Here is a 12,621-nt window from a genome sequence, read left to right on the forward strand (position 1 = left end):
CTGACACTGAACCAGAACTTTCTGTCTGCTGGGTTCTTTGGTCTCCATGATGCTTGTTCCTCTCTAATGTTCTATAAGAACCTCCGAGGAAACAGATGAGCTGCAGTTTGGCTAAATTTGTGTTCCATAAAGATGAAATTTGATCACTAATTAGATATCTGATATCTGACAGCAAAAGTCTTTGTCTCTCGGTATTAGAACCAATAGGTTCGAGCAGCAGTTTTCCTAAACATGTTTTTCTTTTCTTTCAACATGACTTTCAGCTTTGTTTTGGTTTGTCACACTGAAGAGAAAGGAATTGTTAAGCTTTATTTAATTTGTCACATCACTGTTATATAGTACAATGCATTGCTGAATTTGGAAAATTGGACAGATTTTATGTTTGGTGGATCCCTAAAACTTGTTTCATCCTCCTCCTCCAGGTGGGTCCTGCAGGCAGCCAGTTTGGCATCCTGGCCTGTCTGTTTGTGGAGCTCTTTCAGAGCTGGCAGATCCTGGAGCGCCCATGGCGGGCGTTTGCTAAACTCTTTGCCATCTCTGTCTTCTTCTTCTCCTTCGGTCTGCTTCCATGGATCGATAACTTTGCCCACGTCTGCGGCTTTGTGTCAGGATTCTTCCTGTCATTTGCCTTCCTGCCATACATCAGGTAAGTGAACTCAACAAACATTTAAGGAGCGTTTAGGGGGATACCTTACTCCTGTTCATGGCTCTCTGTATTTTAAACATTTAGCTTCGGACGCTCCGACATGTACCGAAAGAGGGTCCAGATCTGCGTTTTCCTGCTGATCTTCCTGGGCCTGCTCTCCACCCTGGCCGTCCTTTTCTATGTGTATCCAGTAAAATGTGACTGGTGCGAGTACCTCACCTGCATCCCGGTCACAGACAAGTTCTGCGAAAAGTACGACTTGAACGCACACCTCCTCTGAGTTTCAGAACTGGAACCTCAGTTTTGGGATGCCAGTGCATTGATGGAGTTAAAAAAAGAAAATAAAGAGAGGGAACCCTTCCTCTGGAATAAAGTCATCATTTTAGCTGAATCTATAGGTTCAGCATTAAAAAAAAGAGGAAATGAATTTCCACCTGAACACAAGGATCAAAATAAAACTGAACCTTGACAGGCTGGAGGCAAACTGAAGGAGAAGTGTTTGATTTCATTTAGGATGTACCTTCACATCGCCCCCAAGTGGTCCGATTGCTTATTACATATGGAGAAGTCTCTGTAGACAAGATGCAGAAATGATTAAATGTGCCTTAATTTCATAACATGGTCAGATTCTTAGCAGTTTTTAGTTTATTTTTATTTATTTGCCTATGTGCAGGCTATCAACTGTATCACATGAAGCTGTAGACATCATTTTTAAAGCACTGAATGGAAACAAAAACTCTTTTAATCCCACTTTTTCTCCATGCAGCTCCTTTATCACGCCTTACTGCTCTAATTTATTATCAAACATTAGCGTACGACATGATATATACAGTTATTGTTTAGAAACGTATCATTCTAACTACCCCGCTCGGAGATTCTTGTGTAAAAGAATCCTGTAAAATATCATCTTAGTGTTTAGTGACTGAATCCTGATTCGGTTACTTTGTTTCTCAGACTTTTCTACACTTTGTTCATGAATGGATTCTGTTTTTATATCTATCCTGATGTAAATATTCCTCCTGTGAATGAAGCACTCAAAGCTGAAAAACTGTGAAAATTTGTTGAAGTTGTAATGACTCTTCCTGTGTGATGTTTTATTAAAGATTGTAGCGTTTTAGCTACACTGTACTCAGCTTGAGTTGACCTTTTTTTGTTCTGAATGAAAAGGTGATATTTGGAAACAACATCCTGATGATTTCAGATTGTGAAATTAAAACGAGAAGGATCAAAGTCTGACCAGTTGTATTCACCTTTATTCTTATCCATATCTTTTAAAGTGATATGAACAAGCAACAAGCATTTTTTTTTCTTCGGATTAGTGTTTTATCTGAATCCAGTAGAGCTTGTTCTAATGTAGCTTTTTTCATTTGAAGCTTTTCTCTGTCATTGGTGTTCATGAAGATACCGATGATTTATAAAAATAAAACAAAATGTCAGGAGGCTCAGAACGTTGGACCCAGAACTTATGCATATGATATATTTAAAAGGCATTTATTCAATGAAGCGTGCTGCTGCTCGTCTGGCTCACTGGAAACTGGCAAAGTTCAGTCTGTGCCCAGAAGAAGGAGTGTAATCCAGAGGAGCTGAACTCTGTTGTTCGTTACTGAGAGATCCAGGAGAAAAGAGGAGCACCGTCTTGCAGCAGCCAGTGCCTGCAGAGGAACCAGGAGGATCATCCACGCCATGGTCAGAAGACAGGTCCAAGGTCGACAGAAGGCGGAACCCAGGTAATAGTTCAGAAACACAGGACAGGCAAAAAGAGCAGAACAGGGGTAGCCAATACTTAGAAGTCCAATGGCAGAAACAGGCAGAACATATTACAAACAGGAACACTAATATTAGTCTTGCTAGGGGGTTGAATAATCTGGCACCAATGGCTGGGACATGGAGGCTTAAATAGCAGCAGAAACAGGTGGTTCTATTAAGTGATAATGAGCGCAGGGCGGAGCAAAACAGATAAGAGGAAAAAGGGTAAATCCCAGCCTTTGGTGCCAAGATCATGACACAAAATCCCCTTCATCTTATTATCTTGCATTCCTAACAGCTCATCCTTTCATTCATAAAGTAGATCATTACTTCTTGGTACTCATACTTTGCCTTTTGATTTTGGTAGCAAGGGATGACGTGCCTCACTAATAAAAAGTGTGCATTGCTGCAGGGTTAGGTCCTCTTCCTATCAGCTTTATAGCAGGGACAGAAAATGATCTCTGAGGATTAAACTGTTTTTTAAAATCTTTTTTATTAAACCAAACCGCCTCCTATTAGACCACTGAACTATTACAGAAAAACATAGCTTTTCTTTACTAAATTTGACACGTTTTTATCAATGTAGAAAAAGTTATGTTTTTTTTTCCAGGTTCAGGGGCCTCAGAAGACCCCTTTGCTGTTCCTTTCTGCAGGAAATGAAATCCAGCTTGTTCTCAGATATAAATATCTGGTCATTTTGATTTATGACTTCCTCCTTACTCTCATGGAGAATCTTATGAAGAGGCTTAAGTTACAGTTTTATTTCAAATATATATATATATTTTTCTGTACTGCTAAAAACGGTCTGGTTTGTTGCAAATTTTATTTGTTGGACGAGGCAGACAGTGGGATGGCCTGGTGTGACTGTCTGCAGATTTTCCTTTCTGGTTACATTTAATTTACAAATCATTTATAGGACTTCTGCTGATCTGCATCTGTGCATTATAGACATGTTAACTGGTATACTTTCTTTTCCCAGAATAATCTGCATCTTTCCATCTCTTTTGTTGACTGAATTTGGTAATTAGCAGCATAAAAATATCTTAATTATCAAAAAAACTCACCTTTGTCAATCTGAACATGGAGCTTTTTTTCTCAGCACAATCACAGATTTTATTAGTTTAGTGAGTTTGCAAATAAATGCAAAGTAAATAACCCAATTGTAACGCAACTTAACAATATTTTAAGGTTATTTAAGGTATTATTCTTTTAATGTGAAAGAAAAAAAATCTAAGATTAAAAGTAGCAAAAATATCCAAACAACACTTGTACTTAGTATGGTTAGCATGCCAGGTATCCGGATACAGAATATTGATATTTATCAGAGTTTCAATACTTTTGACAATGTTAGCTCCTTCCAATCTTCAAAATGAACTGATTGAGCCTTCTAAACTAAATGTTATTTAGGCTGATTTAATAAAATGTTCCTTTTTTTTTTTTTTTACATAGTTTGTCTTTTCTCTTAAAGTGTGAAAAACTTTTATGTGTTTTTATTTGTAATTATGCTTGGCTGGCTCTCTCTTCAGACTTAAGGCTTTGACGGATAATCTGGTCAGTCACTGACTACATCCTGCTGCAATCTCTGGTCAATCAACAGAACCTAAAGGCAGAATGTATTCAAAAAAGCACAAATGTAGTCCAGTTTACGGTACCCTCAGGATGACTGAGGGAGAGAATTGACTACAGTAATCAGCGAAGACCTAAGACCTGTTTTGTTTCTGCTGTGAAGAAAACCTGCAATAAGTATTTCTTCATGTCTCTTCTGATAACAGGTTTCACCTTTATTATTTATTTATTATTTATAAGTTAATGGGAAGCCAGCCTGTGCAGAAAACCATAAAGCATTTTGTTCTTTTTAATTGTTCATTTATTTTCCCTAAATGGGGAAATTGTGGTGTTTAAAGCAGCAACTGTTGTAGAATTGGTCACACAATGTGCACCTTAGAAAAGTGTATAAAAATAACAGGAAAATAAAACAGAGTATTTTACTGTACAGGGTTTTTACAATAACATTCGCTGTTACAGGATTGTTGCTAAATAAATGGAATCTCTCTGAGCTTTGACCTCCTGGGAAAATTTCAGGTTGAAACATTTATTAAAACCACAGTAAAGATGCAGCTTCTAACTTTCCTCCTTCTGCAAGAAAGAAAATTGGAATTCCAGATAAACAATGAAGAAAAAAAAACAAAAGTTAATGTAAGAATTTGGAGGTAATACATATTCCAAAATTAAACATTACAAAATGTACGTATGTTAATAATCAAATACATAAAAATCTATCAATTTTGTAGAAGAACTGATACGCTTATAATTCATTCATTAAACTAAGTCAAGTAGTGTGCATGTGTGCAAATATATTTGGCAAACAGGATTGATTTTTAAACATCTTATCTGGAGATGGAAGTCTGTTATTATAGTAGAAGAAGGGGAACTTTTTTTAGAACATCAGGTTGAAAAATAAAGATGCAAGTGTCCGAAATGTTGATCCAAAAAACAATCTCCTACCAGGAGCTAAAAAGTCATTTTCTTAAGGAGTTTGAGCAGAGACTTTTCACCATGCATTATTATCCACATTCTTAATTATAATCCATATATCCATATTCTTATCCATAATCAGAGAGACGGAAAGCTAAAATGTCTACTGTGCTCCTTTGATTTGTGTTTATGCAGAATGAACATTCCAGATTAAGGAAGCTGCTGCTCTCCTGTAACCTCTAACAATAAAACAGACTTTCTTCATTGGAATATTGTAAATTGTTTCATATAGTTTCCTAAAACCATGGCAGATTACACTTAGATTATACCCATAAAATAAATGTATGACCCTTTTCATCACCTCCAGGTGGCACTAATAGACTTTCATTAAACTGCTAAAAAGGTTCAACCTGTCTGCTGCTAACACTAAATGAGTTCCAGCAACAGTCTTGTTTTTTCTTTTGGTTTTTTTAATGTATTCAACCAGTTACAGTGCAAAACCCTCATGGTGCTCCCTATATCACCGACCTGCAGTTTCCTTGGATCATACACACAAACGCTCTCTCACACACACACAACGACATTTACATTTTTATACACATGCGCACACGCAGACTAGATTGCTCTGACATTCATTAAGCCTTGTCTTGATAATAAAAGAGAATAATCACGTTACAGGGAACCTGAGAGGCAAAGCAGCAGAAACCCTGCTATTGATCTGCATGGAGAATGCTGCAGAGGGCCGGTTAGAAACAAATGCATCAAAATAATTAATCACATAAGGGATATTTGCCAGAATTAAAGCTCTCCTTTCAGTGTAAAATATATGTCACAATATTTTGGGGCAGAAATATAAATTAAATATTTGGGATTATGATTAAATGTCTTTTCTTTGTTTATAAAAATACACTTAACAGATGAGGAAGTTAGCGGACGACAATAATAGGGTAATCAATCTGTGAAAATGCTACACAATTTGACCTTTAACTCATCCTGCTGCATGAGGTCAGCAGGAAATACTTAGCTCTAAGTCGGAAAAGCAAGGATAGGAGCTGATATGATCACAGTTATGTATTATTTAGGCCATGTACATGAAATAAAGCATTCTGAGCTGCAGCCACATGTTCTGTTAAAATAAGGCTTGGCTTTATCCCTGGTTGTTGCACTGTTTTTGATGATGAGGTAAATCTGGGAATAATCCACATTGCAAAGCCACTGAAATATTCCACGAGTGCTTCTTAGCAATTTAGCTAACAATTGTTAGCAATAAATGGCTTCCAATGCATAAACTGTATGTGTTCAGATCATGCATTACCTATGATACAAATCAGAGCAATTTATTTCTGCAGCTTTTTACCCTATTTTGCACACATAACTATAAAACATTTTTGGAGATTTTAGTTGTGCAGGTCCTACTGTGAGTCAACAGTACATGCTCATCACGCAGACCATCACACTACCACTACCATGTTTAATTGTAGCTGTGATGTTTCTGAAATGCTTTTTTACAAACTCGATGTAATTGGACACTACTCTTACATAAAGGTTTGCTTTCGGCTCATTGATCCTTGGAATATATATATCCTAAAAGTCTTGGAAATAATAATTTTATATGTAAATGTGAGACAAGTTTGTTCTTTCTTTGTCTTTTTGGCATCAGTTGTTTTCAATTGACAGTATGCTGACGGGAAATAGTGACGAGAGACAGGGGAGATATAAAGCAGAGGTATGAGGGTTGGATTCTCAAACTGTAGTAAAATGGTTCTGATGGAGTCTTAAAGCTTTAAAACTGATATTGTAACCCCTTTGAGCTTTGATGGGTTACTTCATGTTGTCAGAAGGATCTAATCCAGTTTGGATGTGGGATTAAAAGAATATACTTGATTCTTGGCAATTCTGTGTTCAGTTTGGTCTGAATGTTTCCCTTTTTTTATGCAAATCTTTTGTTAATTATTCAATTTGGTTATTTTAGTCTCACATTAACATTTGTTTGAAGAAATTAAATATTTGCCCAATAGAAAAGCCACTTTATTTAAAATTTTGTGTTTATGCTTTTATCTGCTTTATTTCTTAAAGCATGAACTAGCTCCAGAGTTAATGGTTTTAAATTCATTAACAGACCAAACAGAAATCCTGAAACCGTTCCAGCATAGATCCTAGTTTTCCATCTGGCTCTCGATAGATGCTGCACACAGACCTTTTAAACCTGATATTTCTACATCCATCATCCTCGACTAGAATTATCTCTCCTCCTGTTTCCACCTTCTGCCTTCAACCTCCTTATTTCCTTCCTCTACAGAAGAAAACCATCACGTCATCTCTCTCTCCAGCTCATCTCATGTCTCCTCATTGCCATCGCTCACTTATTATTAAGTTTGTGTTTTTCTCACCTCCCAGCTCCTCCCTGATACTTCACTGAGGCTCATCTAGAGATGGAAACAACACATGATGAGCATGTTATACTGATTAGAATCAAACATGTATCACTTAGATGATGTACACCTTCCTGCTTCCTTTTCATTGTGCCTTTCACTTAATCATTTACATTTTTGGTTGATTTTAGAATGTGTATTGAACTTACACTTTTGGGCTGCTTGGTGTTGGGATGAACAGATGAGTGAAAAGGGAATGATAGACACAGAGGAGTTGTATTTACCTGGAAAGGCAACCCTGAAATGGGACCCTGACAGCTGGCCAACAGGTGGCCACTGACAGACCCTCTCTATTCACTGAGCCTGGAACAACCAACACACACCTACAGACATGCATGCATAAAAACACACAGACACACTCCTCAGACTAAGCAGCCTTACTGTCAGGTGAAGGAGAGAACGGGAGGGGGGGTTACACCTGCCTGATGAGCCCCTGCATGACAGGGTAATGTTATAGTAACCCCCCGCTCTCCCAATGTGGTCCTATAGACCAGCTGGAATGACACAGGCAGACCTCCTCGAGCTGTCTGCTGGTTTATTTAGGTCCACAGTGGAAACCTTCACTATTCTGCTAACAGAACGCTGCACCACATCATCATTATAAACCAACACAATATCGTTAACATGAAATGTTCCCAAAAGCTGCAGGTCTGTGGGGTTCCCATTCTATGGTAAAATATCTACAGCTCAATCAGGTTGTATGGAAATCAACAATTTTCACTTATTACTAAAGATTCTATGTCTGGACTTTGACTAGGCCATTCAAACACAAGGTATGCTGGGAGCTGTAGTATCAGTTTGTTTATGATCTTGGCATTAGAACACCAAGAGCATAAAACCATAAGCTGTGGTTTTTCATGCCGTCCGCTGCTATTTAATTTAAAATGACTGGCTTTGACCAAACTTTGGGAGGTGTCACTTTTTTACATCTTTGCCTCTGCAGTGTCAAAAAGTGAGCATATGCTATGATGACATGTGGAGGAAAACAAATTTGTACTAAATGTTGGGGTTGATGTTTAAGTCTTGTGCAGCATTTCCCTGCAGAAGACCAACAGAAAACAAGGATGGAGCCTGAGGGAAAATGGCAGGATCTCGCATAGCCACGTAAAATGCTGTTATTCTCGAAGGGGAATCCGCCCTCCAAACACACATTTCACCTTCATCTCCAGAGGTAAGGCCTCTTCATCGCCATGTGCCCTCCAGCTGTCCCATACACACACATACACACACACACACACACACACACCTCATTAGCAATCACTTCAACAATACATTTTCCCTGGATACCCTCCTAAAAAAATCTCTGATGGTAATTCTCTCTCCCTTGTCTCTGCATACATCCAACCGCTTCTCTCTCTCCTCCTTCCTGTTTGGTTTGAGTCTCACAAGAATCCCTGTTATGGAATTGTTGCATGATAATTGCACAACACTCTGGGAACCAAAAACAAGAGCGGTTTAGAACATTAAGTCAAACAGCAAACATAGAGTGCTCAAAGCTATCAAGCAAACTTTTAGCTCAAAGGTTGTTGGTTGTATCTCAAGGAGAGGTATTAGGCTCGCTGTTCTTTGAGCTACATTTTTAAGCTATGCTCACATTAATGCTCACATTGATCTTGAAGCATGTGATTAGACACTGATATCTATGCACAAAGTTAAGGAGTCTAAATAATTAGTTCACCTTTTTTTTGCCTCCCAGAAAAAAGTGTATTAGTGTCTGGGGTTGGAAAGCAGTTGCTTGAGCTATAAAATTCTTGCAGCACTTTTGTTTTTCCAGGCATTTCTGTTGCATGCAGCAACACATTTTACTACATATACAGATTTTCAGGTCAAGTATGTGTTGTGATCGTTATTACTGCTCTATTCCAGGAGGTTGCAGTAATTGCATGGAGAGACAAGTCGGCAGCAAGCAACTTGAACCTGTTTTGGGTACCGAGGTGGTGTAGGGTATTGGTTGGATTAGTGACCTTTTCCACATGTCATTCCCTTCTCTCTCCATTTTACTGTCTGCCTACTTTTAAAAATGAATGGTCACTAGAATCTAAAAGAAAATAACTAACAACATTAAAGCCCTCCTTAAAACAATGGCTGACAAAAACAGGATGTTTCTAGGATTTCTTTTTTTCTGACGAGTTTTGACATATACATAAAATATATGAACACAGTCAATTGCAGAGCAAACCATTGGTTGCATAGCTGTTCCCTTTATAATGCACGTTTAAACATTTTTGTTTTGCCACAATTGTCATTTAATCTCAAATTCTGTGATAAGTAAAAAAAAAAAGATAAAAATAAAAAGCTTTCTAAGAACAGCCCCAGTTCTCCACTTCACAATTGGGCACAATAAATTACATAAATGTTTTAGACACATTAAGTTAATACATTGGAGCTTTAAGTCGTCCTTCACATTTCCAGTTTTGCACAAACTTATTAAAGCTGTGGAATGTGGCTCCCCCACATAGCAAGTCTTTTGTCGTTCTTAATAAAATGGTCTGCTTCTCTCTACTTGTTGTGTTCCATTAGTTAGTGATTGGTCAACAGGGAAGCATAGCTGAGGGAAAGGTGGGGGGACATTGTGTTTGGTGTAAGACAAGCAGGACTAATCATTGAACAAGGCATGTCTGGGCCTGACTGAACATCAGAGCACCTGCTGGAAGTTTCCTTTCAAATTGGTCACCATTTATAGGCAGAAATATCAGTTTATGAGCACTTTGTTGTTCCTGGTCTCCACAAAGATTCTCATCACACGTTTCCTTAAGGCCAATTTATACTTCTGATGCATAGCCTCTGCCACCGTCAAATATGTCTCTATGTGCACGACCCCCGGGCAGAGGTTCTGCAACCGTTGTCGCGCACCTCAAAAAATCCTGACTACGTGTCGGACGGTAGCAAACACGACCAGACCTCAAGTAGAAGTGCGCAGACAAAAGAAGCTGTAATTGGTCCGTGGTATGCCTTTCTGGCTGTCTTTGTGGTCGTCCTTCTCGATTCTGCGCCGGGGCGCGCCATTTTTAAAAACCGAGGAACAATGGACAACTACCATGAAAGGTTAATCTCGGAGGTTCGGAAGAACAACCACTTGTACGATGCCTCAGACAAATTTTATAAATAAATATATCCTCTTCGATGTCTAGCAACTCTAGATCCATCTCTGTGACCGTGATATCTTGCAGACGTGCCATTGTTGTTTTGGAAGATAAACACTCCTGCTGGCACCGCTGAAGTTCTCGTGACCATCCGCCGAAGTTCTTGCGAGTTCTTGAATAGGCTCCCGCTTGCGCTTTGGCAGGAAACTGCTGTGCGTCCCTAGAAATTCCATACCGACGGTGCAGAAGCATACCAGCAAAACTGGTTCGCCACCAGTTCCAAGTGACATTTGATGTGTGCGGTTGCAGAAGTATTTTCTGCCCTTAAGTCTCAAGTCTCAAAAGATTGATAAAAAGAGCTAAATATTTACCTAATATCTTTGTAAAATGGATGCAGTTGAAATTCTATTATGCATTGTTCTAATTGTGGTTGTTCGTCATTAAGGTCTGGGAATCACATTGGTAGTGACCCCTTCCTTAATGCCAGTTGGCATGAGGTGAAACTGAGGCTCGGAGGAACAGCCGCCAATCCAAACCCATCTGAAAGAGACCTTACCTGCGACGAGATACTGACCTGTTCTAACTTTCCTGATCACTTGAGCTAAACAATCCAATTCTGGCTAAGCATACGATGAGTGGATAACAATTTTAATTCAATTCAGTTTATTTATATAGCACCAATTCAAAACACAACATCTCAAGGCACTTTACAGAGTCAATTCAACCAGGTAATAAATCATCAATTAAATCTAGACAAACCTTTGCAGTTTAAAAACAAACGTCGGCTATCAATGTTTATTGTTGTGAATAACAAGAGACTACAACAAATACATCAGCCATACCTCAAACAAAATCTTTGGATTTAATCTTGTTCATACCACCCGTACTTTTGTATGAATCTATGAATCTACCAAATGACCAAAAATTTTTTCCCACGAGAGGTATATTTAAGTGTTTTTATATCATTAATATAACAACAAGTAGCTCCATTGGTCATATTTTAATCCCTTTTCCTCGTCGATAGTCGCAGTTGTACAGAGGCGAGGCTCAGTCCCGCGACTGAGGATGCATATCTCGGCAGGCATGCACTTTTCAGCATAACACTGGACTGCGGTCCGCTAATCCGTGACCTCTGCATTAAACCGAAGCCAAGAGTAACGAGTAACGTGTGTTTTAAAAATGTAAGGAATAGAAAGTACAGATACTTGTGTGAAAATGTAATGAGTAGAAGTTGGAAGAAAAATAAGTAATGGAGTAAAGTATAGATACCTAAAAAGTGTACTTAAGTACAGTAACAAAGTATTTGTACTTTGTTACTTGACACCTCTGTAAATACAGAAACGGATAACTTTCAGCTTCAATCATCTGCTTCCAGTAATCAGTTCCAGATTATTTCAAGCCTTTGGTGAGAGTTCTCTAGCGTAACTGACTGTTTCTGACTGCCTGATCCTGACCTGTTCTGCCTCTGGACCGCTGTGCCTGCCGGTCCCCATTCTGTTCTGTTTGCCTGACCTGTCTTCCGACTCCTGCCTGATCCCTGCTGTTTACTGAACCAGGAACTGTTCCCTGACTCCATTGAATTGGATTCTCTGGATTCTCCCTTGGTACCTCTTAGGACCTCTGATCTCCTGGCTCTGACTACCAACGCATCACCAGCAACGACACCATCTTTGGCTTTACCCTCTGGATTATTCTGCCCTCCTTTGTCTGCTCCTTACAGTTGGTAGTGGCTCAAGGGCTGTTGGGACCTTTCCCCTGATTGTAAAGGAAGACAATGTGATATTCATTGAGCTCCTGCTAGTTGGGTCAAGAATAAATCTAGCAATGTAATCCATTAGCTTACAGGGGTGATTATCTGCTCCAGTGGCGCAATTGGTTAGCGTGCGGTACTTATAAGACAGTGTCCAGCAAAGCAATGCCGAGGTTGTGAGTTCAAGCCTCACCTGGAGCACATGGTTTTTTTTAAGGTTGAAAATTACATTTCAAGATCAAGGCCAAAATTCATAGATTGTCAGGAACTATCCACACGGGGATATGATTAGGTGCAAACACAAAGATATTTGGTTGTTTGGCGTTTTGGGGAAGCATAAACAATATATTTTTTAACTGGGTCAGAGAGTAAAAAAACACAGGACAGCGTTTTTTTTTCTTTCTCTGTATTATTGTGGCTCAACCTACCTGTGTAACCTGCATACACCTTTTTATTACCGTGTTCCTGTATTTATTTTGCATGAGATGT

General features: G+C 38.8%; 1 protein-coding gene and 1 non-coding gene across 10 annotated transcripts in view; both read left to right on the plus strand.

Moving 5' to 3' along the window:
* rhbdf1b (rhomboid 5 homolog 1b (Drosophila)) overlaps positions 1-1,774 on the plus strand; it is a 35,040-nt gene extending 33,266 nt beyond the window's left edge. For all 9 annotated transcript variants that reach the window (XM_038274204.1, XM_038274206.1, XM_038274205.1 and 6 more), the window contains 2 exons: positions 423-646; positions 731-1,774. In XM_038274204.1, the coding sequence (XP_038130132.1) occupies positions 423-646; positions 731-926 (420 nt within the window). In that variant the 3' untranslated portion in view covers positions 927-1,774. The remainder of the gene's footprint in view (positions 1-422; positions 647-730) is intronic.
* A 10,465-nt stretch (positions 1,775-12,239) lies between these two features.
* trnai-uau lies at positions 12,240-12,333 on the plus strand. Its single transcript has 2 exons — positions 12,240-12,277; positions 12,298-12,333. It is a non-coding gene; the product is annotated as a tRNA-Ile (tRNA).
* Positions 12,334-12,621: the final 288 nt, after the last annotated feature.

Source organism: Cyprinodon tularosa, unplaced genomic scaffold (assembly GCF_016077235.1).
Source record: "Cyprinodon tularosa strain WSP-4 unplaced genomic scaffold, ASM1607723v1 ctg90, whole genome shotgun sequence".
NCBI lineage: Eukaryota > Metazoa > Chordata > Actinopteri > Cyprinodontiformes > Cyprinodontidae > Cyprinodon > Cyprinodon tularosa.